This window comes from Trichechus manatus, unplaced genomic scaffold (assembly GCF_000243295.1).
Source record: "Trichechus manatus latirostris isolate Lorelei unplaced genomic scaffold, TriManLat1.0 scaffold00062, whole genome shotgun sequence".
In the NCBI taxonomy this organism is placed as follows: domain Eukaryota; kingdom Metazoa; phylum Chordata; class Mammalia; order Sirenia; family Trichechidae; genus Trichechus; species Trichechus manatus.
Window position 1 is genome coordinate 246,619 of NW_004443998.1, and position 27,097 is coordinate 273,715.

The 27,097-nt window shown below is 37.0% G+C and overlaps 2 protein-coding genes across 5 annotated transcripts in view; one reads left to right on the plus strand and one right to left on the minus strand.

Annotated features, from left to right (window-relative positions):
- The first annotated feature begins 461 nt into the window (after positions 1 to 461).
- On the plus strand, positions 462 to 18,551 carry TRIM59 (tripartite motif containing 59). 3 transcript variants are annotated; one of them, XM_023733855.1, is made up of 3 exons: positions 462 to 599; positions 1,532 to 1,609; positions 14,663 to 18,551. In XM_023733855.1, exon 3 carries the CDS (start codon positions 14,666 to 14,668, stop codon positions 15,872 to 15,874), a length of 1,209 nt encoding a protein of 402 aa, XP_023589623.1. In that variant the 5' UTR covers positions 462 to 599; positions 1,532 to 1,609; positions 14,663 to 14,665; the 3' UTR covers positions 15,875 to 18,551. The 3 variants fall into 3 exon arrangements, with proteins under 3 accessions (XP_023589623.1, XP_004379204.1, XP_023589624.1); XM_004379147.2 differs by having other exon boundaries at positions 1,532 to 1,605; XM_023733856.1 differs by lacking the exon at positions 462 to 599 and having other exon boundaries at positions 968 to 1,609.
- Positions 18,552 to 18,582: 31 nt separating this feature from the next.
- Positions 18,583 to 27,097, minus strand: part of SMC4 (structural maintenance of chromosomes 4) — a 33,466-nt gene continuing 24,951 nt past the window's right edge. The window contains exons 15-22 of one of the 2 annotated variants that reach the window (XM_023733854.1): positions 25,902 to 26,028; positions 24,617 to 24,806; positions 22,577 to 22,721; positions 21,743 to 21,916; positions 21,129 to 21,311; positions 20,767 to 20,999; positions 20,144 to 20,327; positions 18,583 to 19,674 (exon numbers count right to left, since the gene is read on the minus strand). In XM_023733854.1, the coding sequence (XP_023589622.1) occupies positions 19,522 to 19,674; positions 20,144 to 20,327; positions 20,767 to 20,999; positions 21,129 to 21,311; positions 21,743 to 21,916; positions 22,577 to 22,721; positions 24,617 to 24,806; positions 25,902 to 26,028 (1,389 nt within the window). In that variant the 3' untranslated portion in view covers positions 18,583 to 19,521. Of the gene's footprint in view, positions 20,328 to 20,766; positions 21,000 to 21,128; positions 21,312 to 21,742; positions 21,917 to 22,576; positions 22,722 to 24,616; positions 24,807 to 25,901; positions 26,029 to 27,097 lie in introns of both variants that reach the window. The other variant, XM_023733853.1, reaches the window with a different exon arrangement.

The following is a 27,097-nucleotide window of genomic DNA, read 5'->3' on the forward strand; positions in this document are numbered from 1 at the left end:
ACTTCTCGGGGCCGGGAAACTGTGCGGTAACGTTGGAGACACTGCGCTTTAGAAGTGGAGAATCTGAACGTGCCACCTCGACTCAGTGTAAAAACTCTCACGAATCTTTCATCTAGAAATCGTCGGTCGCCCGCGCTTCGGCTTTGTCCCCGCCAGGTTCCCCTCTCCCGGGATCACTAGCGCCACCCGCCTCCTCGGCGGGACCCCAGCCCACGAGCCACGACCGCCGGAGTAACCCGCAGCCGGAAGAGTCTCCACCCCAGCTTTCTGAGGCGACACGCGCCTAGTGCGCAAGCGCCGAACGCTGGGCGCGGGCCTTCTGCCAAGTCTTCCCGGCCACGCCCCCGCCTCGGCCCGCGCTACCGGCCGTTTACTTTCGAACCTCTGCCGGCGTTCTGTGCCATTGGCTGACGATACGCAGCTGAACGTTGCTAGGAGACTGCGCCTGCGTCCTGAGGCTCCACGAGGCCCCGCCCCCCGGGCACCTGGAGTCCTTCGGGGCGAGGGGGGGAGGGGCGCCGAGCGCTTTCAGCGTCTGCCTGAAGGCTGTGGGCCGCGGTCGCCGCTCTGTGGAGTTGCCCGGCGCCCTCCTCCTGACGGTGAGTCTGAGGGCCTCGTCTTCGCGTCCGAGGAGGCGGCTCTGGGTCCCTTTTCTTTTCCTGTAGTGCAGGCTGGGATGCTGGTGTGTTGGGCGGGAGTCGTGGGGCTTGGTGATGAGAAGCGGCTTTGAGTGCTGCGTCCATCCCCTCTTGTCCCACATGGGAGTTTGGGGAGCCTGTTTTACCCGCCCCCCGGAATGGAGCCGCATTTCTGTGGGGGCAGGGCCCCCGGGAGCTGCGGGTGAGCGGAGCCGACTCCAGAGGACGGTCCGCCTCGCGGGGCTGGGAAGGAGGCCCGGGGGGGATTTGTCATAAACCTTGGAGAAAGCGAAGGGTACTGCCATTTTGAGCGCCTTCTCTCCGGGAGATCCTCACAGGACTTTCCCTGGAACGTGTAATCACTCCCATCTTACAGATGTGCAAACCTCAGTTCTGAGGGGAGTTAGGTAAAACTGACCCAGGGGTCTGCAACATTTAAATGGCAGAACTAAGGTACGAACAGACATGTATATGGAAATAATCTAAGTTAATATTTCTAGTTTTGAGCTGGCAAAATCTTTTTAGCCCCATGGATGACTCTTGTCTTCCAGTTCACTTTAAGCAGTTTAAAATGACCATGAATGTTTGTTCCGTCATCACCGTTACTGGCTAACGTTGTCGAGAGCTCATAAGATACTTGACACTGTAAAAAAGAGGTCCTTTGTGACGATTTATTGGGTCACAGAATTGCTGGAGCTTTCTAGGCACATGTGGTATCTCTACTGCTGCTCCAGCAACTGTTGGTATTTGTCACTCCTTTTTCTAAAAACAGGCGTAGATAAACATCAACGGTAAACATCAAATGCAGTGGAATAACATTCATATAACATGTTAAGTATATTCTTTGAGAAAGTAAATATAACGTATTAAAGATAAAATTATTTTAAATTTAGAGTAAGAATAAAGGAACCTGAAAAAGTTGGAGAAGATAAACTATATTCAGTCCGCAAGCCAGGAGATCAACAAAGTAGGTAAGGTGTAAGCTCGGGTACATTAAGTGAATATGAAAGAAATTTTCAGTAAATTTTTACTGAATTTATAATTTAAACAATAAGGTGAAATTTTTAAATCTTAAAAAAAGTTTGGTACATAAAATTCAAACCATGCAGAAGGAGCATAAGTGGAAAGTAAACTTCCTCATCTGACCTGTTCCTTAAAGGCAGTCACTTTTGTTACCCTTTAGAAATTTTACAAGGATGTGTACATTTTAACACACACACACGCACACAAATAGTATTTTATACATACAGATCTGGAAATTGCATTTATTACTTAAGTTACTTGGAAATTTTTTCATAATGCCTGTAAGTATTGATCTACTGCATTCTTTCTTAATGCCAGGTAGCTATCCTTTAAGTAAATTTACGATCGTTTATCTAGTGTGGCAAGGTGAAAATTTTGATTTTAGACAGTGTCAGCTTTGACATTGCCTTTCATCATTCGTGTTGTGGAATATTTCTGCCAAATATATTTGCATTTTGAAAAGTATGAAAAAAGCAAAACCTCAACTTTTCATGTCAGTTCTAGTTAAATTATGTTATAGTTTCTTTTTTCGTTCGGGGAAAACTGAGAATGATGTCCGAATGAAGGAAAACAGTGCAAATGGGCAGCTAAAATTATCTCTGATGATGGTTTTTTTTTTTTTTTTGTAAATTTGAACGAATTATTGTGGTCCATTATTTTTGGGTATTATGTGTTATGAATTTTAAAAAATCTTCTGTGTGTATATAAATAGCACAGTTAGAATTTCTTAAGTCTTGAATGAAATGTGCATTTCTTTTTAATCAGTTAAGGCCACAAAGATGTGAGCCCCAGTCTGGGTGGTGGCATCTCTTGAATTTTCCCAGACATATAGCTGACTCACTATATATAAGTCCTGGGGCAAGTCATCTAACTGTATAATGTAATAAATACAATTTCTCTTCAGAGACTGTAAAAGGTAATGAATGTTTCATAACTATTCATGTTTAGAGATGAAAGGCAGTAAAGCATTAGTGAATTAAAACTGAAAAAAAATGACACTGTAAAAAAGAGGTCTTTTGTGACAATTTATCTGGTCCCCAAATTGTCGGGGCTTTCCAGGCACAAGTGGTACTTCTACTGCTGCTCCCACAACTGCTGGCATTTGTCACTTTTCTAAAAACACAGTGAGGCATAGGTAAACATCAAGTACAGTGGAATAACCGGGAGAATGGGTAATGATATTTTTGGTACTGCTTCATTCTCTGTCAACTGTTATCAAAGTTGGCTATCCATAATGTTCTGGTTAAACACTGAGATTCCATAGGATCAGCCCTCTGGAGAAAGACCTAATAAAAGGTTTGGAAATTCCTGAGTGTGTCTGCTTTTGAGTTAAACACAAGAAGTTTGTGAAATAATTTATAAGTAGATGGTTTGGCCTCAAGGTTTCTTTCTGAAAAGATTTTTTTGTTTGTATTTCTTGGTCACTTATAAAAGGGAAGCAGGAAATCTTGAATTGATCTACAAATTTTTACTTGGGCTTTTAGTACTCACTGGAGGAAAATATATTTTACATGAGTTTATCACTTTATATTACTTTTATTTTTCTTTTTTGCTTTTTAAAAGTGTAGAAATAAGAAATAATACACACTGGTTCTAAAATAAATTTGGCAGAAGCAAGGCTGGATAATTAGCAAGGCACATTTGAAACATTTGGAGGAGGTAGGAACTTTCCCTACCAGATATCAAAATATTACATAGTCATTAAAATGTTGTAGTAATGTTTGGAGAGAGCAATGAAACGGCCAGTATGACATGAATGTATGATGAAGATGGCATTTTAAATTGGAGCAAAGATTTGACTTCTTAATAAATGGTTTGGAGGCATTTGGCTGTATTTCTGGAAGATATTTAAGTTGGATCTCTACTTCACCAAAAACAAAAACAAATTCCAGATAAAGATCCAGAGATAAAGAATAAAGCTATAGAATAGTACTAAATGAAAATACAGGAGATGTTTACCATAGGGTAGAACAGCCTTTATAAGTAAAATGCATCAACCGTAAAGAAAAAGAATAGGTTTGATTATAGGAAAAGGAACTGTACAATAAAATTAAAAGATGTGGTAGATGGGGAGGAAATTACTGACAAAGGTATTAATATTAATAGGTAGAATATATAAAGAACTACAAAGTAGTTAAACACTTCAGAAGAGAGCAGCTACTAATATCAGGGAAATAAAAGTTAAACAAGAGTGAGAGAACTCACCCTCAAAAAACAAACAAAAAACAAAACTAGTGTTAAAGAGTAGAAAAATGTGTGCTGGTGAGCATGTGTAATATAACTTGGTATATCCGTTTTGAAGAACACTTTTGAGGTATCTGTTGAACTTAAAACACACATATCCTTTAGCCTAGCAGTTCTAAGTATCTCTATTAGAGAAAAAGTTGAAAATATGCATAGAGAAGCAAGTACAAAGATGCATAATCATTCAAAAATATTTATTGAGTACCTGCTGTGTGTGTATATATATATTAATCATAACTATTTCTATATATACCTAGTGGATAGAAAAAGATCTAGAAGGATAATACTAAGCCAAAAACCATGGTTCCCTTTCAAATAGGGATGACATGTGGAGATGAAGACTTCTTGAATATAAAGAGAGTGTGTTACTATAAGTTTTTAATTTTTAAACAACTTTTGAAGTATAGAAACATAAATTCTCATACCCTTCCATTCCCATCTGTCAGAGATAACCTTTTGCTATGAGTTTGATGCATATATTTCCAGACTTTTATTTTATAGTGGTTTAATAGATCACAGTTTTGTTGGGTGTAGTTAAAAAAAATGAGTTTCTGAACTTGTAAAGCTGGAACTTTTTTCTTTGATTCCAAGACACATATATGTCTTTGCTACACGTTGCTTGAATATTTTTGTAGACTAAAACTTGTTGAAACTCACTATAAACTTATTACATTTTAACAGATACTGCCAAATCACACCCTCCCCCAAAAAGTTAAGCTCCCATAACAGTGTATGAAATCTGCTATTTTGCTGATCTCTCAGAACAGCACAGTTAATGTAACTTTTTAGTTCTTGGCAACCTATTGGGTAAAATAGTATCTCTTTTAGACTTGTGTTTTAAAAATTAGGAAGGTTGAGCATTTTTTTGTCCATTGTATTTGTTCTGTGGATTTCTCACTGGTTTTTGTATTACATGCCTTTTTCACGTCTAATGTGATCGTAGTTTTTCTCCATTCACTGTAATTGAGTGGGTTGTGTTAATCGATTTTCTGTTATTAAATTAACTACATTGCTGGAAAGAACCTTAGTGGTCACGGCATCGTCATATGCCGTCAAGTCGATTTTGATTTATAGTGACCCTATAGGACAGAGTAGAACTGCCCCATAGGATTTCCTAGACTGAAATCTTTACAGGAGCAGATTGCCAGGTCTCTTCTTTTGCACAGTTAATGGTGGATTCGTACTGCCAGCCTTTCGGTTAGCATTGCGTCACCAGGACTCCTTGGTCGTGGTATAGTTCTCTTTTAATCTATTCCTGGATTTGTTTTTGCTAATAATTGTGTTTTGGATTTTACATCAGTATCCTTTTTTTTTTTTTTTTTGGGAAACCCAGGTGGCATAGTGGTTAAGTGCTATGGCTGCTGACCAAAAGGTTGGCATGTTCGAATCCACCAGGCGCTCCTTGGAAACTCTATGGGGCAGTTCTACTCTGTCCTATAGGGTCGCAATAAGTCGAAATTGACTCGATGGCAATGGGTTTGTTTTTTTTTTAGTTTTATCCATTTTTTGAAATTAGTCTATATTGTCTTTTTAGCAGAATCCTCATTTGCTGGGTATTAAAAGTGAATGGCTTCACTCTGCCCTATGACATTATTATTATTATTTTGCCCTATAGATTTTGTTCAGATTATTGTTTCACATGAGTAAATTATGTCTTGGCTGAGTACAGAAATCTTAGGTTATATCCTTTTCCTTCTACACCCTGTGGGCATTTCTTTGTCTTCTAGCATTCCTTGTTGTTTTAGAGATGTTCTGATTATCTATTACTGTGTAACAAACTACCCTACTACTTAGTGGCTTAAAACAGTTTATTATTTCTCACTGTTTAAATTGCCTGGGGCAGTTGTCACTTGAGGTGTCTGCATTTGCAGTCAGATAGTGGCTTGGGCGGAAGTTATCTGAAGGCTTGGCTGGCTGGATGTCCACGATTGCTCACATCTGGCACCTCAGCGCTCCTTCACTCGGCTTCTCTTTCCAGCCAGAAGCCTAGACTTCTTACATAGGGGTTTGTGGCTCCAAGAGACAGGAAGCTGCCTGGCTAGTTAAGGGGTATTCGCAGTATGGGCACAGCATAGCTTGTACTGTATCTTATTGGTTGAAGCAGTCCATGGCCTGCCCAAGTTTTTTTTTTTTTTTTTTTGAGGGTGGAACAGATTCCATTTCGTGATGAGGGAGTAGCAGCAAAGTCACATTACAGAAGACCATATGGGAGGTAGTTACTGTGGGCATCTTTGGAAATTATAGTCTTCCAGAGGAAAATTCTGAGATCATTGTGTTTTTCTTTTCCTTTTTTATTTAGGTAACTTGCTTTTCTGCCTGGATGTTTGTCTTTTTTTTTTAATTGTGCTGTAGGTGAAAGTTCACAGCTCAAGTTAATTCTCATACAAAAATTTATACACACATTGTTATGTGACACTAGTTGCAATCTCCACAATGTGACAGCACACTCCTTTCCAACCTGGGTTTCCCGTGTCCGTTCAACCCACTCCTGTCCCTTCCTTCTCATCTTGCCTCTGGACAGGAGCCGCCCATTTGGTCTCAAATATCTGCTTGAACTAAGAAGCGCACTCTTCCTGAGTATTATTTTATGTTCTGTAGTCCAGTCCAGTCTTTGTCTGAAGAGTGGGCCTCAGGAATGGCTTTAGTTTAGGCCAACAGAGCGTCTGGGGGCCATGCCTTCGAGGGTCCAGTCTCAGTCAGACCATCAAGTCTGGTGTTTTTTCGCAAATTTGAGTTCTGTACCACACTTTTCTCCTGCTCTGTCATGTGGATGCTTGTCTTTATTTCTTTGTTTCAAATTTTTTTAATTGTATATGTTAATAGTTAAAAGTAAAACAGCATTATTTAGGTTTATAATGAAGAACAGCAATCCCCTGGCCTTACTCTCTCCACTCTTAATTTCTGTTCTCCAGAAGCAGACACTTTCATTTCTTTTAGCTTGTTTCCTTTGCCATTTGCCCCTATTTTTCTAAATTATATTTAAAGTGCGATTTCTTGATTTTCATTTTTAGGTATTGCTATGAGTCAGAATTGACTTGATGGCAACGGTTTTTTTTATTTAATTAACTACTTCATGCAGCGGTTAAGTGCTTAGCTGCTAACCAAAAGGTTGGTGATTTGAACCCACCAGTTGCTCCACGGGAAGAAGATGCGGCAGTGTGCTTTTAGAAAGATCCCAGCCTTGGAGACCCTATGTGGCAGCTCTACTCTTTCCTGTAGGGTTGTGGTGAGTTGGAATCAACTCGACGGCAATGGGTGGTGGTGGTGGTGGATTGACTACTTGTAAGGGAAGGTGAAGATTTAGGTCTTAAACACTGTTCCCTTCTCTTACTCCGTCATCTCAGTATACTTTTATCACCCTTTTTGGTAAAATCAAAATTTAGTGTTTATGTTATGTATATGTTAATATTATAACAGAGCCATGTAATATACTATATAATATTTCCTCTTGTTGCATGATTCTTTCACTTTTCCCTGAATTTAGTTTTCTCATTCCTCTCAGTATGTTCAGACACATGAGATATTCTGTAAGTTCTGTTTTTTACTTAAAGACATCCGTTCTGGATCTCTCTGTCTTACTCCTCCGGACTTCTTGTTCTCAGGGCTTGCTGCATAATTGTCCTGGACTTTGTTTTACCCTTATCCTGGTGAGAATCCTGCTTTTTTCCCCCACAGTAGCTTCTTTAGAAAGGGTAGTTGGGGGTTATTAATTTTTGAGACCTTGCATGTCAGAAACTATCTTTATTCTATTCTAAAAATTGATTTGATGGATTTTCTGGGTATAGAATTTTAGTGGAAGCCATTGTTCGTGAGAATATTGAAGGCATTGCCTCACTGTCTTCGAGTTTCCAGTGTTGAGAAATCTGATACCATTTCTATGTGACCCGTTTTTATTATCTGGAAGCTTTTTAGAATTGTATCATCATCAGTAGTTTAAAAATTACAGGTTTTTTTTTTTTAACTTTACTCTGCTGGGCATTTGGGGGACCTTTTCCATCTGGAAACCTATTTCCTTCAATTCTGGGAAATCTCCTTATGCATTTATTTTATAGTCTCTTTGACTCCACTTCTGTTCTTTCTTTTTCCTTCCTGAGACTTCTGTTATGTAGATATTGGACTTCCTGGATTGATACTCTGTTTATTTCATCTCACATTTTCTACTTCTAGATCTTTTCTGTTTTCTCTAGTTTTATCATTCAAACCTTTTATTGATTTTTTTCTTTAAATTTCTGCTCTCATTTTTAATTTCTCAGAGTTCTGTCTTGTTCTTGGAATATTCTTGTTTGCATAGCATTCTGTTCTTGTTTAATGGAAATCTCCTATTCCTGAGGATATTAATAAAATTTTGAAGTTTATTCTGTTTCCTGCATTATTTTTTGTCCCTGAGCTTCCTTTTTCTACTTGATATTTTTGGTCTTCTTCATGTTGGAGGTTTTCCTAAAATTTCTAGTGATTCTTGTTTGTTCTTGATTGACAAAGAGGAGTAAATTGCTGAACCTCTTTGTGTAGAGGAAACATTTCAGCTAGAGGGCTTCATTGTAGGGTAGCCATTCTCAAAGTGTGGTTCGGTAGTTCTACAGGAGTCTCTGAGATCCTTTCAGGTCCAAACTATTTCATAATAATATTGTTAATAATACTAAGATATTATTTGCCTGTTTCACACTCTCTCATGAGCATACAGTAGAATATTACAGAGGCTTCGTGACTTCTGATACAGCAGTAGCTCAAATGCAGAAGCGGTATGGGAGTCTATCTTCTATTAAACTAGACGGTAAAGAGGTTTGTAAAAATGTAAAACAGTACCACTCTTAATTTTTTGTTTTGAAAAATACTTTTCATAAAATACGTTAACATTATTTTCAAATAAATTACTAAGTATTTTTAAAATGTGTTGGTTTATTCTATATTAGAAATAAGTAAAACTCTTTGGAGGGCTCAATAATTAAAACAATTATAAAAGGTCCTGAAACCAGAGTTTGACATCCAGTGTTGTAGAGTGAACACTTCTGGCTACCAGGTTTAGGTTGGAGACTCCCCCCAGTTGTCAGTATCTGTAAGTATGTTCTCTTGGGTCGGTTGGTTTCCTGAAAGAGAAGTCTTCCAGTTTGCTGTCTAGGGGGTATAAGCAGGTTTCTAGCATTCAGGAGGGAGTAGCCACTAGCTACATGTGACTGTAAAATTAGGAATTTACTTCCTCAGTTGCACTAGACATATTTCAGGAGCTGCGTAGCCACAGGTCACCAGTAGCTACAATATTGGAAAACCTGAATAGAGCACTTTTCCATCCAGTGTCTAGTTTTATTGGACAGCGTTGCTTTAGAATGTCAGTTTTCACTGAATCGCCCCGTTTCCACTATGGTGCTTCATCCCTATTGCAGTTGGACGTAGAGTTCCTAAGTCTAAGCCTGTATGGTTCAGCCTTTCCGTAGAATCTCCAGTCTTCTGCTAGGGTCAAAACAAAGAAAACCTGTTGCTGTCGAGTCAATTCTGACTCGCAGCGACCCCATGGGACAGAGTAGAACTGCCCCATACGGTTTCCAGGGAGCGGCGGCTGGTGGATTTGAACTGCCAATCTTTTGGTTAGCAGCCAAGCTCTTAACCCCTGCCAGGGTAGGGGAGTGGTATTACCAGGCTACTTGGAGTGGGTAAGGGATCTGAGGTACCAAACAGTCCCTATAACTTAACCATTCTGGAACTAACTGCATGACTGTTTGCATAGCTATTCAATTTTTGGGGCACCCTGGTGGCACAGTGGTTAAGAGATCTGCTGCTAACCAGAAGGTTAGCAGTTCAAATCCACCAGCTACTTATTGGAAACCCTATGGGGCAGTTCTGCTCTGTCCTATAGGGTTGCTATGAATCAGAATCAGAATCTAATCAGAACCGACTTGACAGCAAGTTTTTTTTTTAATTGCACTTCTAGTTTCTGAAATTATATTGGCATCTCATGTCTACATCTTCTGCTTTCCTGTCCCTTATCCATGTGTGCTTATGCCTTTTAAATTTCCTCATGACCATTTTAGATAGTTTTCAGAAGGGAGTGGAGATTTGACATCTATGTTCAATCTATTGTGTAGTGGCCTTATATAATGAGTATTAATAAAAAAAGTTTGCCAATATGAAAGGTAAAAAATGGAATCTGATTTTCATCTGCATTATTAGGTTGTTAAATCTTTTCATGTTTTATTGCCCATTTATATTTCATTTGTGATTTTCTTTTTCATGTCTATTGTTCATTTTTCTATCGTGATGTAATTCTTTCTCTGGCTTTCTTTGTGTTGGTGCCCCACTACTTGCATGTCATGTAGTTCTTGACTTTTTTTTAAGATTGAATTTTTGTTGAGAGACTATTCTTTTAGTTATATACACGCGTATTTTAAAATTAATCTAACTACTTCAAAAATTTAATTGGTGATTTTAGAGGTTTAGAGGTTCCTGAGTCCCTGGGTGGCGCAAATAGTTAAACACTGGACTACTGACCGAAAGGTGGGCAGTTCAAACCCACCCAGAGGCTCCTTGGAAGATAGGCCTGGTGATCGGCTTCCAAAAGCTTACAGCCTTGAAAACTCTGGACAAGTTCTACTCTGCACTCAGGGAGTCACCATGAGTTGGAATTGACTTGACAGCAACAACAGAGGTTCTTAGGCTGTTAGGTTGGGTTGGTTGGTTTGTTTATTTACATCGTTTCTGCAAGTCTTACATGTTATCTTTGAATGTGAGAGATGTTGGCATGGGTTTCATAATCCAAGTGTCCCCCAAAAGCAATACTGATCAAATGATATTAGGAGAAGGTAGTTGTCAGATAGCTTAGCAAATACATTTCACCCTGTTATTTGATAGGCATTATCTTTAAAAATATTTGTTGAAGCTTACGTACAACATAGCTAAATCCAAGGTGTTCATTCTAAAAAGTATACATAAGTATAGTTTTTTGCCTTTTTCTCCCTCTCAAGAGCCCATGCTGGTTAGGAAAAACTTCTGGTGCATAACTTTTCATACTAGTTCCTGGAAGAAGTAGCCTGCAAGCATGATACCAAAAACAAAAAACAAACCCATTGCTGTTGAGTCGATTCCAACTCATAGCGACCCTGTTAGGACAGAGTAGAACCGTCCTATAGGGTTTTAAAGGCTGTACATTTTTACGGATGCAGACTGCCACATATTTCTCCTGCAGAGCTGCTGCTGGGTTCGAACCACGGACCTTTTGGTTAGCAGCTGACTGCTTAACCGGATGATAACCACCTGTTTTCTACTTCTCAGGCAGCAGCGATAGAAAGCTCCTGGTCCTGCAAAGTTATTTTTCAGCCAGCCTTGCTGTTTTCAATCACTTTTGACTTCTGGTGAATTTGCTGCCTAAAATCAGTTTTTAATCAGTAAGAAGTTAAGAGAATAAAATTTGCTTTCTGTGACCTTCACGCAATCCACAAAACTGTGACTAAATTTTATTAAAATTTTTACCCTTGGAGACCATTATCATTTTTGCTTCCATTTTATATAAGCTCAGTAGATGACATTTTCTTTACAATATTGTGGATATCATTTTTCTAAAGAAAGTTGAGCCTTTGGGTTCTCAGGATAACGTTGTTCCCTCGCTTTCTGACAAAGTATAAGAGCTTTGGAGGGAAAGGATCCTGTTTTAGGGCTAGTTTAACTACTTAAACATTAAATAGCTCTAATACTAAATCTAAATCAAATGTATGTCCACTGCTCACAAAGTTTATTCCTTACAAAGTGCTATTCTGTTTATCCCTTTAGTGTGAATTCTGAAATCACTACAATACCCAAGAAACATGTTGGTTTTTCTTGGGTGGTTTTTGTATGACTTCAGAGCTCCGTGCAGGTGTAGGAAAGTGTCTTCCCAACATGCAGTCACTTGAATTCATTTGCTGTGAATGTCATCCTCTTTACTGTTGCCCAGCTACCTTAGTTTCCTGGAATGCTTCACAATTCAAGCTTAGTCTCTGTGTGGCATGTCTTGGCTCATTAGGGTTCTGAATACTGCCATTCAGAGTAGAGTATTTTCTAATGGACCCTCCTGTTACAATTTTTTCTAAGCAACGTAGAGATTTAGCCTTTTTTTAAAAAAAATTAAATTCGTCTCTTAAGAGGCATTTGCTCAGTCAGCCAGTATGAATGAATGCCTACTGTGTGTCAAGTCTGTGCTAGATGATAGTAATATAAGTATAGTTTGCACATTTTTCTTGTCCTTATGGCTTACATTCTAATGTATACAAAAATGTTACAAAATTTTTTCAGATAAAATCCCGTTAAGTGCTATGAAGGAAAAGTGCAGTATTCAATGAGGTTAATAGGGGACCTGAACTGGGGGATGGCTCAGTTTGAGACTTTAAAGGGTAAGGAAGAGTTTGGTTTGGCAGGTGGTGAAGGGAGCCAAGAGCGGAAAAAGTCTATAGAGGTTTTTTGTTTATTCAAAGTGCAGTTATTTTTAGATGCTGTTTTCTCAAACTTTTATTCTTATCATTTAGAGAGGATTTGGTAATGTTTACATTTTACATGAATGGTACCTGGTTTTTTTTAGCTTGTTTTTTTAAGCCTCTTTAAACAGTGGTGTAACTTAATTTTTCTGTCAAGAGTAAGTAAGGCCCGAGGACAGTGGCTTGCATTGAGCATAGGTACAAAGGAGAACTTTAAGATGTGGTAGCATGCAGAACAATCAAGTGCCCATCGTTGGACATGTCAGCAATAGCTTGCCAAGACGTCCAGCTGCTTGTGTCAGAGAGGGTCTCTGAAACATTGCTGGATTTCTTTTTCTGTCTCAGGGAATACTCACCAAGGGACTATTTCATGAAGGGAAGATGACTAACGGTGGTCTTTATGTTCTTTACCACTAATGCTCTAGGTTTTCACTTATTTAAATTAACTGAGTCACTAATTCACAGTTATCACATTCAATTCCTTCCTAATCTTCAAGTTAAAATTACTGCCTCAGAAAATTGTACCATGTTGATCCTGGGCTTTAATTAGTATTCCAATTCAAGAAACTAAGACATTTGTAGTAATGGTTACTAGAGAAATTTAATAACTTGCTTTAGAAACCATGATTGAATTAAAGAATATATTTTTTCTAAGCCTAACTTGTAATAGTATTTCTTTATAGAAATGTTTAGTCTTGCATATTCATTATACAGTAGGTCCTCTATATCCATGGGTTCTGAACCCGTGGATTCCACTAACCATGGATTGAAAATACTTAGGGAAAAAACAAAAGTGACATGTAGGCATACCCTGCCATTTCACAGATCTTTAGTCTTTGTCCAGCGCTTGTTGTTTGAACACTGTTCTCCTTGTGTCTGACGTGTACTACAGTTAGGTATATACTGGTTGTGTCTATACTGAATACGTACCTTGTTTTTTCTGGTCATTATTCCCTAAACAATACAGTGTAACATAGCATTTACATTGTGTTAGGTATTATAAGTAATCTCGAGATGATTTGTTTAAAGTTTACGGGAGGATGTGTGTAGGTTATATGCAAATACTGCGCCATTTTCTCTAAGGGATTAGAGCATCCTTGAAGTTTGGTACCTCCGGAGGTTCCTGGAACCAGTCCCCCGCGGGTACCGAGGGATGGCTCTATGTGCATAGTTTATTTTGGTTTTAGCACAGTATACTTATCATTAAGTAGACGCAACGGAACACTTTCACTTTTTATTTAGTTTGCATTACGTAGAAACAAACTTTAAAGCACTGTGTTACAAATTAATTGGAATTATTTTGTGTAGGATGATTTTTGATCCAAAGGAATAAGCTCTTAAAGATGATCAATTATTCAATATTATATAGTGGGGCAGTGGTGGTTCCGTGGTAGAATTCTTGCCTTCCATGCGGGAGACCTGGGTTTGATTCCTGACCAGTGCACCTCAAGCGCAGCCACCACCTGTCTGGCTTGCGTGTTGTCATGATGCTGAACAGGTTTTACTGGAACTTCCAAACTAAGATTAGGAAGAAAGGCCTGGCAGTCTACTTCCAAAAAAATTAGCCATTGAAAACCCTATGGATTACGATGGTCTGTTCTCATTGTAAACGGGGTTGCCGGGAGTTGGGACTGACTGACTTGATGACGGCTACCAACAATGTATTATATACAGGATTGAATTGCTAAGAAAGCTTCATTGTTTTTATCTCAGTCTTTATTTTCTTTATAAACGATAACTAGAGTTAGATAGGGTAGCAGCTGTTGACTCTGACTCATGGTGACCTTGCGGACAACAGAACAAAATGTTGCCCAGTCCTGCGCCATCCTTACAATTTCCTGTATGTTCAAGCGCATCACTGTGGCCATCGTGCTGGTCCATCTCAACAAGGGTCGCCCTTGCCCTCGCTGGCCCTCTGCTTCACTAAGCATGATGTCGCCTTCCAAAGATTGATCTCTCCTGGTGAGGTGGCCCAAGCAAGTTAGATGGACAGTGTTCTGTTGAGATTCATAAGGTGTTCATTGGCTTATTTTTGGAAGTAGATTGCCAGGCCTTTCTTACTAGTTTGTCTTAGTCTGGAAACTAAACTGCTGAAACCTGTTCACCATGGGTAATCCTGCTGGTATTTGAAATACTGGTAGTATAGCTTCCAGTATCTTAGCAACACGCAAGCCACCACAGCATGATAAACTGAGAAGAGTGGTGGTTTTAAATATAAAACACAGTATGCTAACAGTTTGGCGGTTAATGCCTTAAACTTTACATAATATGTGCAGGTTCTTTGTTATATGTAGACTTAAAATATTCTTTTTCTCTTGACAGGAAATGCACAATTTTGAGGATGAGTTAACGTGTCCCATTTGTTATAGTATTTTTGAAGATCCTCGTGTACTACCATGCTCTCATACATTTTGTAGAAATTGTTTGGAAAATGTTCTTCAGGCATCTGGCAACTTTTATATTTGGAGACCTTTACGAATACCACTCAAGTGCCCTAACTGCAGAAGTATTATTGAAATTGCTTCAACTGGTATCGAGTCTTTGCCTGTTAATTTTGCATTAAAGGCTATTATTGAAAAGTACCAGCAAGAAGACCATCCAGATATTGTTACCTGCCCTGAACATTACAGGCAGCCATTAAATGTTTATTGTCTACTAGATAAAAAATTAGTTTGTGGTCATTGCCTCACCATAGGTCAACATCATGGTCATCCTATAGATGATCTTGAAAGTGCCTATCTGAAAGAAAAGGACACGCCTCAAAAACTCCTTGCACAGTTAACTGACACACACTGGACAGATGTTACTCGTCTTACTGAAAAGCTACAAGAACAAAAATTTCATTCTGAGAAAATGGTCCAAGGTGATAAGGAAGTTGTTCTCCAGTATTTTAAGGAGCTTAGCGATATATTAGAACAGAAAAAAAATTTCTTCCTAACTGCTCTCTGTGATGTTGGAAATCTGATTAATCAAGAATACACTCCACAAATTGAAACAATGAAAGAAATAAGAGAGCAGCAGCTTGAATTAATGACACTTACAACGTCTTTGCAAGAAGAGTCTCCACTTAAATTTCTTGAAAAAGTCGATGATGTCCGTCAGCGTGTGCAGACCTTGAAACAAAGACCACTTCCTGAAGCTCAACCTGTTGAAATTTATCCTCGAGTAAGCCAAGTACTAAAAGAATGGTGCAGAACAGAAATTGGACAAATTAAGAAGGTCCTCATTCCTGAAATGAAAATTTCCTCAAAAAAGATGCCATCGTCCTGGCCTGATAGGGATGAAAAAGAAGTTGAATTTTTTAAAATTTTAAACATCGTTATAGTTACACTAATTTCAGTGATACTGATGTCGATATTCTTTTTTAACCAACACGTAATCACCTTTTTAAATGAAGTAACTTTAGTATGTTTTTCTGAAGTCTCTCTATCTGTTTATCAAAGTTTTTCTAACAGTCTGTATGATTTAAAGGATAGCCTATGTTACACTTTATATTTGCTGAAGGAATTTATGTGGAAAATAGTTTCTCACTGAAAATTCAAATCTCGACTTGCTTAAATAGGCTTAATCTGTACTCAAAAGACTAAATGGAGAAATAGGGATAGCATGGATAAAAAGCTAATTTTAGAGTTACAACAAATATAAATATATAGAAATATACTTTTCATACTTCTGTTGGATAGAAATGTGTGAAAGAAGCAAGACATGTCTGAAACATGATTCCAATCATTAGAAAATGAGAATAAAATCTATTATATAGTTTTTATTAAAAATATATTATCCCATTTTTGACTTGATATAAGTTGACTTAATATTGCACTGTGACATTTAAGCATTCCTGTACCTACCAGTATTATTTTACCATAATTATATACTGCAGTGGTTGGCTTTGCAATTCTTTACGTAGCTTTTAGACTGAAAGATGGCAAAAACCTGAAAGTGTCTGTGCCTTTATCTACCTTTTGAATGGTGCATAAAGGTGGTGAGAAGTAGTTTTTAAAGTCAAGCAGTGCAGTATAAAAGTGATAAGGGATTAGTTAAAGATTTTTCTATTTGATCAAACATTTCCTAAGCCACACATCTAATGTGTTTTAAATTAAGAGCCCTAAAATTTTTATAAACATTCATTCCAAATAAAGCTGTTGGCTTTTGGATAATCTGGTAAGAGGGAACAGTGACATTTTCTAATAATTGTCATATTCTATAATTTATTGTACACAGGGTCACTATGAGTCAGAACCAACTTGACAGCACCTAACAATGATCTGTTGTAAATTTAAGATTGTATTTGATCTTGTATAGTGTTTTAGTTTTGCCACTAGTTAAATGAGTTATTGGGTAAAAACTCTAAAACATGTTACTTGAATTATGTGAGCAGAATGGAATTGGTGACATTCCAGTCTCACCAGATTTTGATGGCATCATGTGAACTTAACTTTTACTTTAGAAACAACTTTTCTGGCTCCTCAACATTCCCTTATGCTAATACCTAAGTGCCAACAATTTTATCTAGTTTTCCTGAATTTTGCTTAGAGAACCTACTATATTACCATGTCTCTTTTTAAGTCATTTCATTTGAACAGTGACTACAGCTGTGATGCTTGTGGTAGGACTTTTTTGGTTTATTGTCCGTCCATGCAAACTTTAGTGCAAACTGCTGCTTTCCAGCTTCCAAAATAGACTGCTGCTCTTAGCGATCACACTTCTATGAGTCTCACCTAATTTGGAGACTTTCCGGGTCAGGTTAGGCAATGTTTCTGGCCCTCCAGATTATATATAAAAGTTTTAATGAATAAATATGGTTGTAGTAAGGGCATTACTTCTAAAGCACTGCTAAGGGCTTATCTGCTGAGAACAAGTCTTAAAGAAGTTTGATTGATAGTCTAAACTGGCCACATTAACTCAATTTGTGACAAAAATCAGACTATGCCGAGCACAATTACTGTGGGGGCCAAGAGCACTTGAACGGTGTCACGGGTCGAGGGAGGCATCTATTCAGCTACTTGGAAATGTAAATACGTATTAACTTCAGACTGAAGCATTGATTTTACTAAAAATATTAAGTCTTGCCACAAAATTGGCAATATATGTCTTATCACAAAAGTGCCATGTATTTTAAAATAAATATTAATATTAGTAAGCATTGCAATATTAGCTATTATGCATCAAGCTCTTCATCTCCCAGTTCTGAAGTAGGTATTATTAACCTATTATTAACCTCCACTTTCTATAGATGAAGGAACAGGCACAGAAGTGACTTGCCCAAGGCCTTGCAGCTGCTGTTAGAACCAGAACTCAAAACCATACCTTCACTTCAGAGCTCCTGCCAGCTCTAAAGGATTTAAGTAGGCCAAGATTAATTTTATTAGTTTCCAAGCTGTGTTTAAGAATTATTTGTAGCTAAATATTGAAGTGTACATATAGTGCCTATTAACTTTTATGCTTGACATAACTGTTCTGTAACTTGCTAGTTTTTAGTGGATGAGACTATTTTTTGATGAATTTTATTAAGTGTGCATGAATAGTCGAGTACCAAGTAACTGATTCTTTATACATGCTGCTGTTCTCTTTTGTATTTTTAACAGGAGGATGAGACTATATAACTTAAATCTTGCAATATTTCTAGGTTTTATGTATAACAAAAGTATGCATTTTAATAAATTCATTTTGATATTTCAGTTGCACTGAATGGCTTAATTAATAAGGCCCTGAAACTTTGGAATTTTTACGTGAGAATGGGTATTATCTACTTTAACTCTCTAAAACTTAGTATAGAGCTACTACTCCATTGGTTATCAAAATGTAATAAAAATATTAAATTTCATCTCTACTCACCAATGAAAAAAGTATTATATAACTTTTCAAATTACAAGGGAAGTATACATGCATTATTAAATCCTTCCAGACTTTATATAAAATGAACATACTTGAGTTTCAGATTTTGCTTTATTTAGGTCCATACTTAATATGTTTACATTTTAATGGATATACAGGATACAAACTGTTAGATTTTTAATACCTAATCAATGGAGCACTGAATGGGGCAATTAAGTCTTAATTCCTCAGGTCATATAGCTAGAAATTGACTAGCTAGGGCCAAGACTTTTGATTCAATACCAAAACACCTTTAAGAACCAAGTGGTTGCGAATTTATTTCCAGTAGCATTATAATACTTGAACCATCACAGTGTTTAAAAAAAAAAAAAAAAAACAAAAACACCTGACAATCTGACAGGCAAAACAAATGGCATTCCATCCTCATTTCCATTTATTACTAAGGCAGTTAACCCCGGTATAGTTCAGTCTTTTTATAAAGCAACTCTAGTGTGGCACTGTTCCTTTTAGACTTACAAGATACCCTAGTCATGTTGAGTAATTGTTGGTTCTCTTGCAAGGACGTTTTAAAAAAGTCAAGCCTGACAAATTTTAGAAAAGCATGTATTTAAATTCTCATCCCTACAATTCAGAATGATTGATTTAAAAAGAAAGTTTCCATTATTTGGGTAATAAATATAGTGATAGTCTAAATTTGTAAGTAGAATGCTGTCTTAGGCTGGGTTCTCTAGAGAAGCAAAACCAGTCAAGCATGTGTATATATACAGAAAGGAGGAGGAAGCTCCCCTTACAACTGATTGGCTCATCACATCAGATCACATCATGGAGGATGACTACATCATTATATAACTGCCAAACTACATCACTGCATAACTGTCAAAGCCTTGAGAATCATGGCTCAGCCAAGCTGACACAACCATAACCATCACAAATGCCTTAATTTACCCAAGATTAGTTGGCAGCTTTTCCAGTGTAGACTGAAGGTCCATGAAGGCATGCTGAGCTCTTTGATCACTCAGTCTAGTTGAGAATTTTACTGTGCATCAACGAACTTGTAGCTCTGCTGGTAGAACTTGGGGCTAAAGGCAAGTCACCTAAACCCTCCAGGCATCTTTTTTGCTCATGGTCTGAGGCTTACAAAATGGCCAGATTCCTACAACTTCCTAGAAGCACGTATAGAGAATATTTTATTAGACTTACAAACATGTCATAAATTAACAACACAAAATTAAATTTTGTGATCCAGTTTAGTAATATGCGTTTTATACAATTAATCATTTACAAAAAGAAAATACAATACACAAACTATGCAGATGGAATTTGAAGAATCTTCAGAATAATCAAGTTTAGCAAAGTCCTTTAGATGCAATTTCTTTTGGGTTTACTGCAACACTTTTTGTTATATTGTATGTCTTGTAAATTCCAATAAGTCTATCTGAAATCTCAAACATATTATTTCGAAGAGAAATTATTATGAACTGGGCATTTTTTGTCTGTTCCTAAAGAGAAAGAAAGGAAAAGTTAGAAATACTACATTATAACAGGTGAATCATACTAAACACCTAAACTTTCATTTCCCTACAACTATTTTTGGGCAATAAATGCAACATTATATTGATGAATTTACATGAACAGGAATGATGGCATGGATAATTCATATAACAGTATTTGGCTTTGGAAGAAATTTGGAAATTTTGGAAGCATGGTGGCCTTATAAGTCTTCTAGTGGAAAATACCTTGATAGTAGACCTGGGATTCTAGCTGTTCAATCTGGTGCTAATGTGCACTTTCAATTTATATTTTAGCTTTCCAAAATGGAAATACTTGGTTCAGTAATAGGACTTTGTCTACTTTCACACTACAGGACGTGGTGTTGGAGAATAGGGAAAAAAACTCAAAAGTAAGGAGTAAGTCAAAGAATTCTATGTGTAAAATTTTCAGAATGAAAACCCCTAAATGAATACTTACATATATATAAAATGCAACAATAGACACATTTTTAAAATCAAGGGCTGCATCAATCTCGTCCATGAAGTAAAGGGGAGTGGGCTTGTAGTGGTGAAGAGCAAATACTAAAGCCAATGAACTGAGAGTTTTCTCTCCTCCAGAAAGGTTGAAGATTTTCTTCCAACTTTTCTTAGGTGGTCGAACACTGAAATCAGAAAATTCTCTATTAGTCACATTACTTGTTAAGACTTCATGATTTTCAACTGCCTTCTACCACCTTCTTCCTTGGGAATCTCTAATTTGCTTTTCACAATATTACTTAAGGATGAACACCTACCAAACAGCAGGCTAATAAGTATTCTCACTATTCTTCCCCCTTTTTCCAATGTAATTTTTCACTTTTAAATTTTTAAGTCTTGATGTTAAACTGAAATGGCTTAAAAAAAAAAAAAAAGAACAACTAGATGAGTATTCTGAAAAAATTAAATACTTGCTGTTTGTCCTTAATTTCTGCTGTAAAAATCTCAGTATGTGAACAAATTAGTATTTAAGTAAAACAAGTTTCACATCTAACCTTCACATACCAACCCCAAGAAATACTAAGAGTTAAGAGATAAGTAACATTAGGATTCAAACTTACAAACCTGAACATAACTCCTTCAGAGAAGGGATCCAAGCTGTCTACAAGCTCCAGTTCAGCATCACCTCCCAAAGTTAGCATCTGGTAATTTTCTTTTAATTTATTTGTTATTACATAAAAGCCAGCCATAAATTCATTAAGCCTTTGTTTCCGAAGATCTTCACATGCCTGTCTAAAACGGTCTCTTTCGTAAGTAATTTTGTCCAACTCTGCTACCCGCTGCAAATATAATTCTTCCTAGGAAAACAACATTACCATGAGAAAATCATCTGTGAGACTAAACATGGCTAGTTATATAAAGTTTCACAACATAGTCAAAGGACTAAAGGGGCTTTCTAACTATTGAGCATAATGGCTCATCCATACCTTCTTTTTATACTCTGCAATGGCACCAAGGTTTGGTTTCATTTCATGACACTGGGCTTCCAAAAGCGCAATTTGATTTGTTATAGAATCTGGATTCTTGATTGTTTCAAGATCCTCTGGACTTAGAACTGACACCTCTTCAACAGGATTATCTTCTATAGGATGCAATGATATTTTTGAAATCTAAAAGTTTATTTGAAATGAATGTTAGAGAAGGTACAACACTATAGGTGACTGTTTAAAAACTGAGAATATATGACAATTTACATACCTAGTAAAACAATATATGCTAGAGTTTTAACTAATTTGTTTTTCAATTTTTTTAAAATCTCTAAGAAAAATACTGTAACTTTTCAAAGTGTTCATGTAACCTTTTGTTAAAACGTCAGATTATCTTTTAGGGTGAAATTGCAGTTGACTAGTTCTAACCATTACCCAGATTTTTATGTATATTTTGATTATCATAGGTTGTTTATTTTATCTCCAATAAACCTGAGAAGTGATTATATTATCGAATTAAGAATCACAACGTGCCTCAAAAACAAACAAAAACCACCCTTTCCCCATAAAGGATATATTTTAAATAAGTGAAATTTAAATGGTAACAGTCTCACCTCTTTTTGCCAATATTTTATTTTCGAATTATGTTCAGCAATGTGACCATCTATCTGTTCAAGTTTCAACTTAATACTAAGTGCATCTTTTTGAAGCGCATGCTCATTCTCTTGAAGGACTTTTAGTTCTTGAAGTAGATTACGATGTTCTTTTTGGATCTCTGGCAAAGACTCCTAAAAAAAATCAAGAAGAACTGCTCCAGATACGATCTTTACAAATAGAAAACCAGTTGCTGTTGAGCTGATTCTGACTCATAGTGACCCCATGTGTGTCAGAGTAAAACTGTGCTCCACAGAGTTTTCAATGGCTGAGTTTTCTGAAGTAGACTGCCAGGACTTTCTTCCAAGGCACCTCTGGGTAGACGTGAACCTCCAACCTTTTGGTTAGCGGCTGAGCATGTTAACTGTTTGTATCACCCAGGGAATCCTCCCAGATAGAAAGAACAGACATGTTCACTATTACAAAGATAAAGGAGGAGTTACCAATCTCTCCCCATACTTCTTCCATTTTAAATTAAAAACAACAAAAACCTTTTTAATTTACAGAAACGTTATAATACAAGTACTCATATACATTCCTTACCCAAATTTACTAGTTTTAAACATTCTGTTACACTCGACATAAAAATTTTAACTGATTATTTCTGAGCGGTAGGATTCACAAATGAGTTATATTTTCTAATACACAATATTTTATTGTACAAATCAGTCAACAGTTATAAAAACTTTTTGAACCTATTGAATGTTTAGTGTATGTGAGTCCCTGATATCCAACTCTTTAAACTATTTCAAATCCTATACCCTTCCCTCTTCCAATGGAAGAACATGTCTTACCTCTGCAGCATCTGTGTTCTTCACAACCTCTGCTGCTCTGTCCTCAAGACTTTTTAGCTCAGCTGTCAAGTCATCTATTTCTTTCTGAGTATCTTTTATTTCTTTCTCTGTGCGAAAGACAGAGTCTTGCACCTTTTTAAGTTTTCTAAACAGGCAAAATGATACATTAAAAATGTGGTAATGTATGTTATTCTGCTTCTGAAAATCTACCAAAGAATTTCACGACATCTAATGTGACTTTTTTTACTTATGATTTACTAAATCATTCTTGAATCAGTTTTTTTTGTTTATACATTCGTGGGATAAGTTATATGTTTTATTAAACTCTCAGCATAAATTAATTTTCTATCTTACATAAACTTCTACTATCATCTTAGACTTTGTCCACTGAATTATCATAGTCTCTTGTCAGATTTGAGATTCTTAAATCTCTACACCCACAGAGTTATAACTTCCAAATAAATAACTCTTAATTCAATCCACGGCAAGAAGTGCTTTCAAAAAGGGGGCGAGGGGAGGGTGTGCACATTATTATTCCCCTAATAAAGTAACTTCTTTAGCTTAGTTTAGGCAGAATTCTGTTCTTAACATAAATAAAACAAATGGCTTATTAGTTCATCTTTGAACAAAAGCCACTAAAATAACTTACCAGATAATGTGCAATCAATTTGCTATATTTTTAAAAGAAAGTAAATGAAATAGCTAAAGCAGCTGTTTAAATCTCGACATTCTATATATACTTAGCTTTACTTATTTTAAAAACACTTCAATAAATATTCTAAAAAATTTTAGAACAGGATCTAAGAAAGGGTAAAAAAAAAAACTTTTTTTGAGTAATTTGGGACAAAGGAATATTCTAGCCAAGTAAAAATTTAAGTTAATCAAGACAATTCACTTTGCTAAGTGATCCCACCCACTCTTACGCCTTTCACACAATGGGGGAATTATAAAACTGTTTAACATAAAGGGAAAAAAATCCTTACAACTGGACCAATAATCAACATCGTGATAAACAGAGAAAATAATGGAGTTGTCAAGGATTCCACTTTACTTGGATCCACCAGCAACGCCCACGGAAGCAACAGTCAAGAAATCAAACGACATTTTGCATTGGGGAAATCTGCTGCAAAAGACCACTTTCAAGTGTTAAAAAGCAAAGATGTTAACTTTGAGGACTGACCCAAGCCATAATATTTTCAATCGCCTCATATGCATGTGAAAGCTAGACAATGAATAAGAAGACTGAAGAAAAACTGATGCCTTTGAATTATGTGTCAGTGAAGAATATTGAATACACCATGAACTGCCAGAAGAACGAACAAGTCTGTCTTGGAAGAAGTACAACCAGAGTGCTCCTCGGAAGGGAGGATGGCAAGACTTCATCTCATGTACTTTGGACATGTGGTCAGGAGGGACCAGTCCCTGGAGAAGGACATCATGCTTGGTAAAGTAGAGGGTCAGCGTAAAAGAGGAAGAAACTCAATGAGATGGACTGACACGGTGGCAGCAACAATGGACTCAAAACATAGCAACAATTGTGAGGATGGCGCAGGACTGGGCAGTGCTTCGTTCTGTTGTACACAGGGTTGCTGTGAGTTTGGGACTGACTCACAGCACCTAACAACAACAATATAACTGCTACTTTCCAACTCATGCCTATTTAGTAGTTTTTAAAAAATTGGCCATGTGATGTTTCTTCTAGATTTACCTTTACTATGTACTATATTATTACTATTAGGTAATAATCTGTCAGATAGGTTTAATAAGTAGCAGCAAGGTAAGTATTTAATGGCACATTACATTTAAATATTAATCCCTATTCTAATGTGGGGGAGTCCTGGTGGTGCAGTGGTTTAAGAGTTCAGCTGCTAACCAGAAGGTTGGCAATTTGAATCCACCAGCTGCTCCTTTGAAACCCTATGGGGCAGTTCTACTCTGTCCTATAGGGTTGCTATGTGTCAGATGGCAACGGGTTTGTTTTTTATTCTTATGTGGAGGTGGGGAAGGCGAAGAAAAATTAGGGTACCATGCATACTCTACCTGTCTGCAGTCTTGATTGCTACTTGGGCTTTAGTAACAGCAGAAGCACATTCATCCAATTGCTTATTTATCTGATCAAGTTTGTCTTGTTGGGCCTTGAGTTTATGGTTATTGATTTCTACAATCATATTGTGCAATCTTTTAACCTCAGCTTCGACTTTACCAGCTCTCTCAGCCACACTGTTGTATTCTGAAATTAAAAAATAAAGAACTTCATGTTTATAATCCATGTTTCTATGCTAAAAATGAGCATCACTTGTTAGATGTAAATTACTTAAGGCAACATGACTTAACCTGGTGCGTGTAAAACAAGAAATTCTACACACCTGGGGTAAAAGTCTCTTTAGAGCTCAGGCTGCTAACCAAAAGGTTGGCAGCTTGAATCCACCAGCTGCTCCTTGGAAACCCTATGGGGCACTTCTATTCTGTCCTATAGGGTCGCTATGAGTCGGAATCGACATGATGGCAACAGGTTTTTCTACTCTAATTAGTTCTTTGGGATAGACAATCAGTATTTGCTTTTTTGGCTCATGAACCAAAACAGAACAGGGTTCATTCTTGAGGATGTACTGAGGGCTCACTACGTTTGCTGGGGTCACTAAGATGCTGTAAGCCTGGAAGGGGTATGTGGCCATGATCCATTCTTTCCTCCTCCTGCAGTTAAGATGCCCATCTGTGTTTGATCAAAGCCAATGTACAAAGAAAAGCAAGCCTCTCAAGTACATGATCAGAGGACTTTAACTGTAGCTATGAAATAAAAAAATTCTATTAGCCTATGAATTCGCTAGGCTACATGTGTATATATGCACGCAAAGGAACAAGTTCTGGAACAGAAAATGTGTATTTTCTAAGTTTTCAAACTGGTATTTTTCTTCATGTGCATATAAGTTTCTCCTAATCCTTAACTTTCTTAATTTATAAAGAACCTACCATACTGAAGGGTTCTTGTGAAGGTTAGGGCCAATGTATATACAATAGGAAATTAAGTGCACAGGCCTTGGAATCCTGAATTCCTATAACACCACATACTCTGTTGTGTGTCCTTAGGCAAATATATAAACCACTCCATGCCTCAGTTTCCTTGTCTGTCAAATTAGGATCTTAACAATACCTTATAGCTCTGTTGTAAGAATGAAATAATAAACAGTGTAAAACAGCCACTGTCGTCACTCGCAAATAGTGTATTTTCCTGGTGTTATTATTTTCCAACCTGCCATCTTAAACATTTCAAAGTTTAAAATCTATTTTTGACAATCTCAAAAAAAGTCTGTATCTTTAAACATACCTGTTTTGAAAGCACTAACATCTTCTTCTAGCAATTTCTGCTTTTTTTGGTCAGGGGCTGTAGCAAGTACATTAGCTTCAAGCTCCTTAACTTGCACATTCAGATATTCTTCTTGTTCTGATAAGCGCTACAGAAATATTTTAAAGAGGACATAAAACATGAACAACTAATATAAAGACAGAAAATGGCCAATTATTACATGAAATGATGGGCAAGCTCACTACAAAGATAAGCTAAAATACCATTTTTTAGTTCACTAGAGAAGCAAACTTAACACAGTTAAGACTTGGAAAAATAATTACTTGCACATACTGCTAGTACATGAATTAGAACCATCTTTTGGGAGGACAATTTGGTATTATGCAACACATGCCTTAAATACTGCACACATAATGTGTAACAATTGCCATTTCAGAAATCTATCCTGAGGAAATAACTGAATTACAGTGTATAACAGTAAACCTACAAAGATATTTTAACACAGCAATGTACACAATAACACAGAAAAACATTTGTCAAATAATGCTCCGCAATAACTGAAAACAAAGTAAATTTACATGGGCTTGGAAATTCTTACTAAGTTAAGAAAAGTGTAATATGATCTCATTACTTTATATTTTTAATATGTATAGAACAACACAGTCTATAGAGTTTATGTTCTTATATCCTAGAGTTTGGTTAAGTAGTGTCTGGGATCTTAAAAGCTTGCGAGCGGCCATCTAAGATGCAACTTTTGGTCTCTACTTGTCTGGAGCAAAGGAGAAAGAAGGAAACCAAAGACTCAAAGAAGAAGCTAGTCTATAGGACTACAGTCCACAGAGACTACAGCCTCATCTACCCTGAGACCAGGAAGAACTAGATGGTACCTGGCTACCACTACCGACTGTTCTGACCAGGGACACAATAGATGGTCTTGGACAGCAAGGGAGAAAATAACAGAACAAAATGCTAATACTCATTTAAAAAAAAAAAGGCCAGACTCACTGGACCGGTAGAGACTGGAAGAACCCCCAAGACTACTGCCCTGAGATGAGATACCCTTTAAACTTTGAGCTGAAACTACTCCCAGAAGTCACCTTTCAGCTAAATAACAGACTGGGTCATAAAATAAACAATCTTACCCGTGAGTACTGTGTTCCTTTTTTAAAAAAAAATCTATATGAGAACAAATGGTCAACATTTACCCTAAAACATAG

What these genes read in the sequence shown, in the direction of transcription:
- TRIM59 (XM_023733855.1), top strand. Translation starts at nt 14,666, where the DNA reads ATGCACAATTTTGAGGATGAGTTAACGTGTCCCATTTGTTATAGTATT.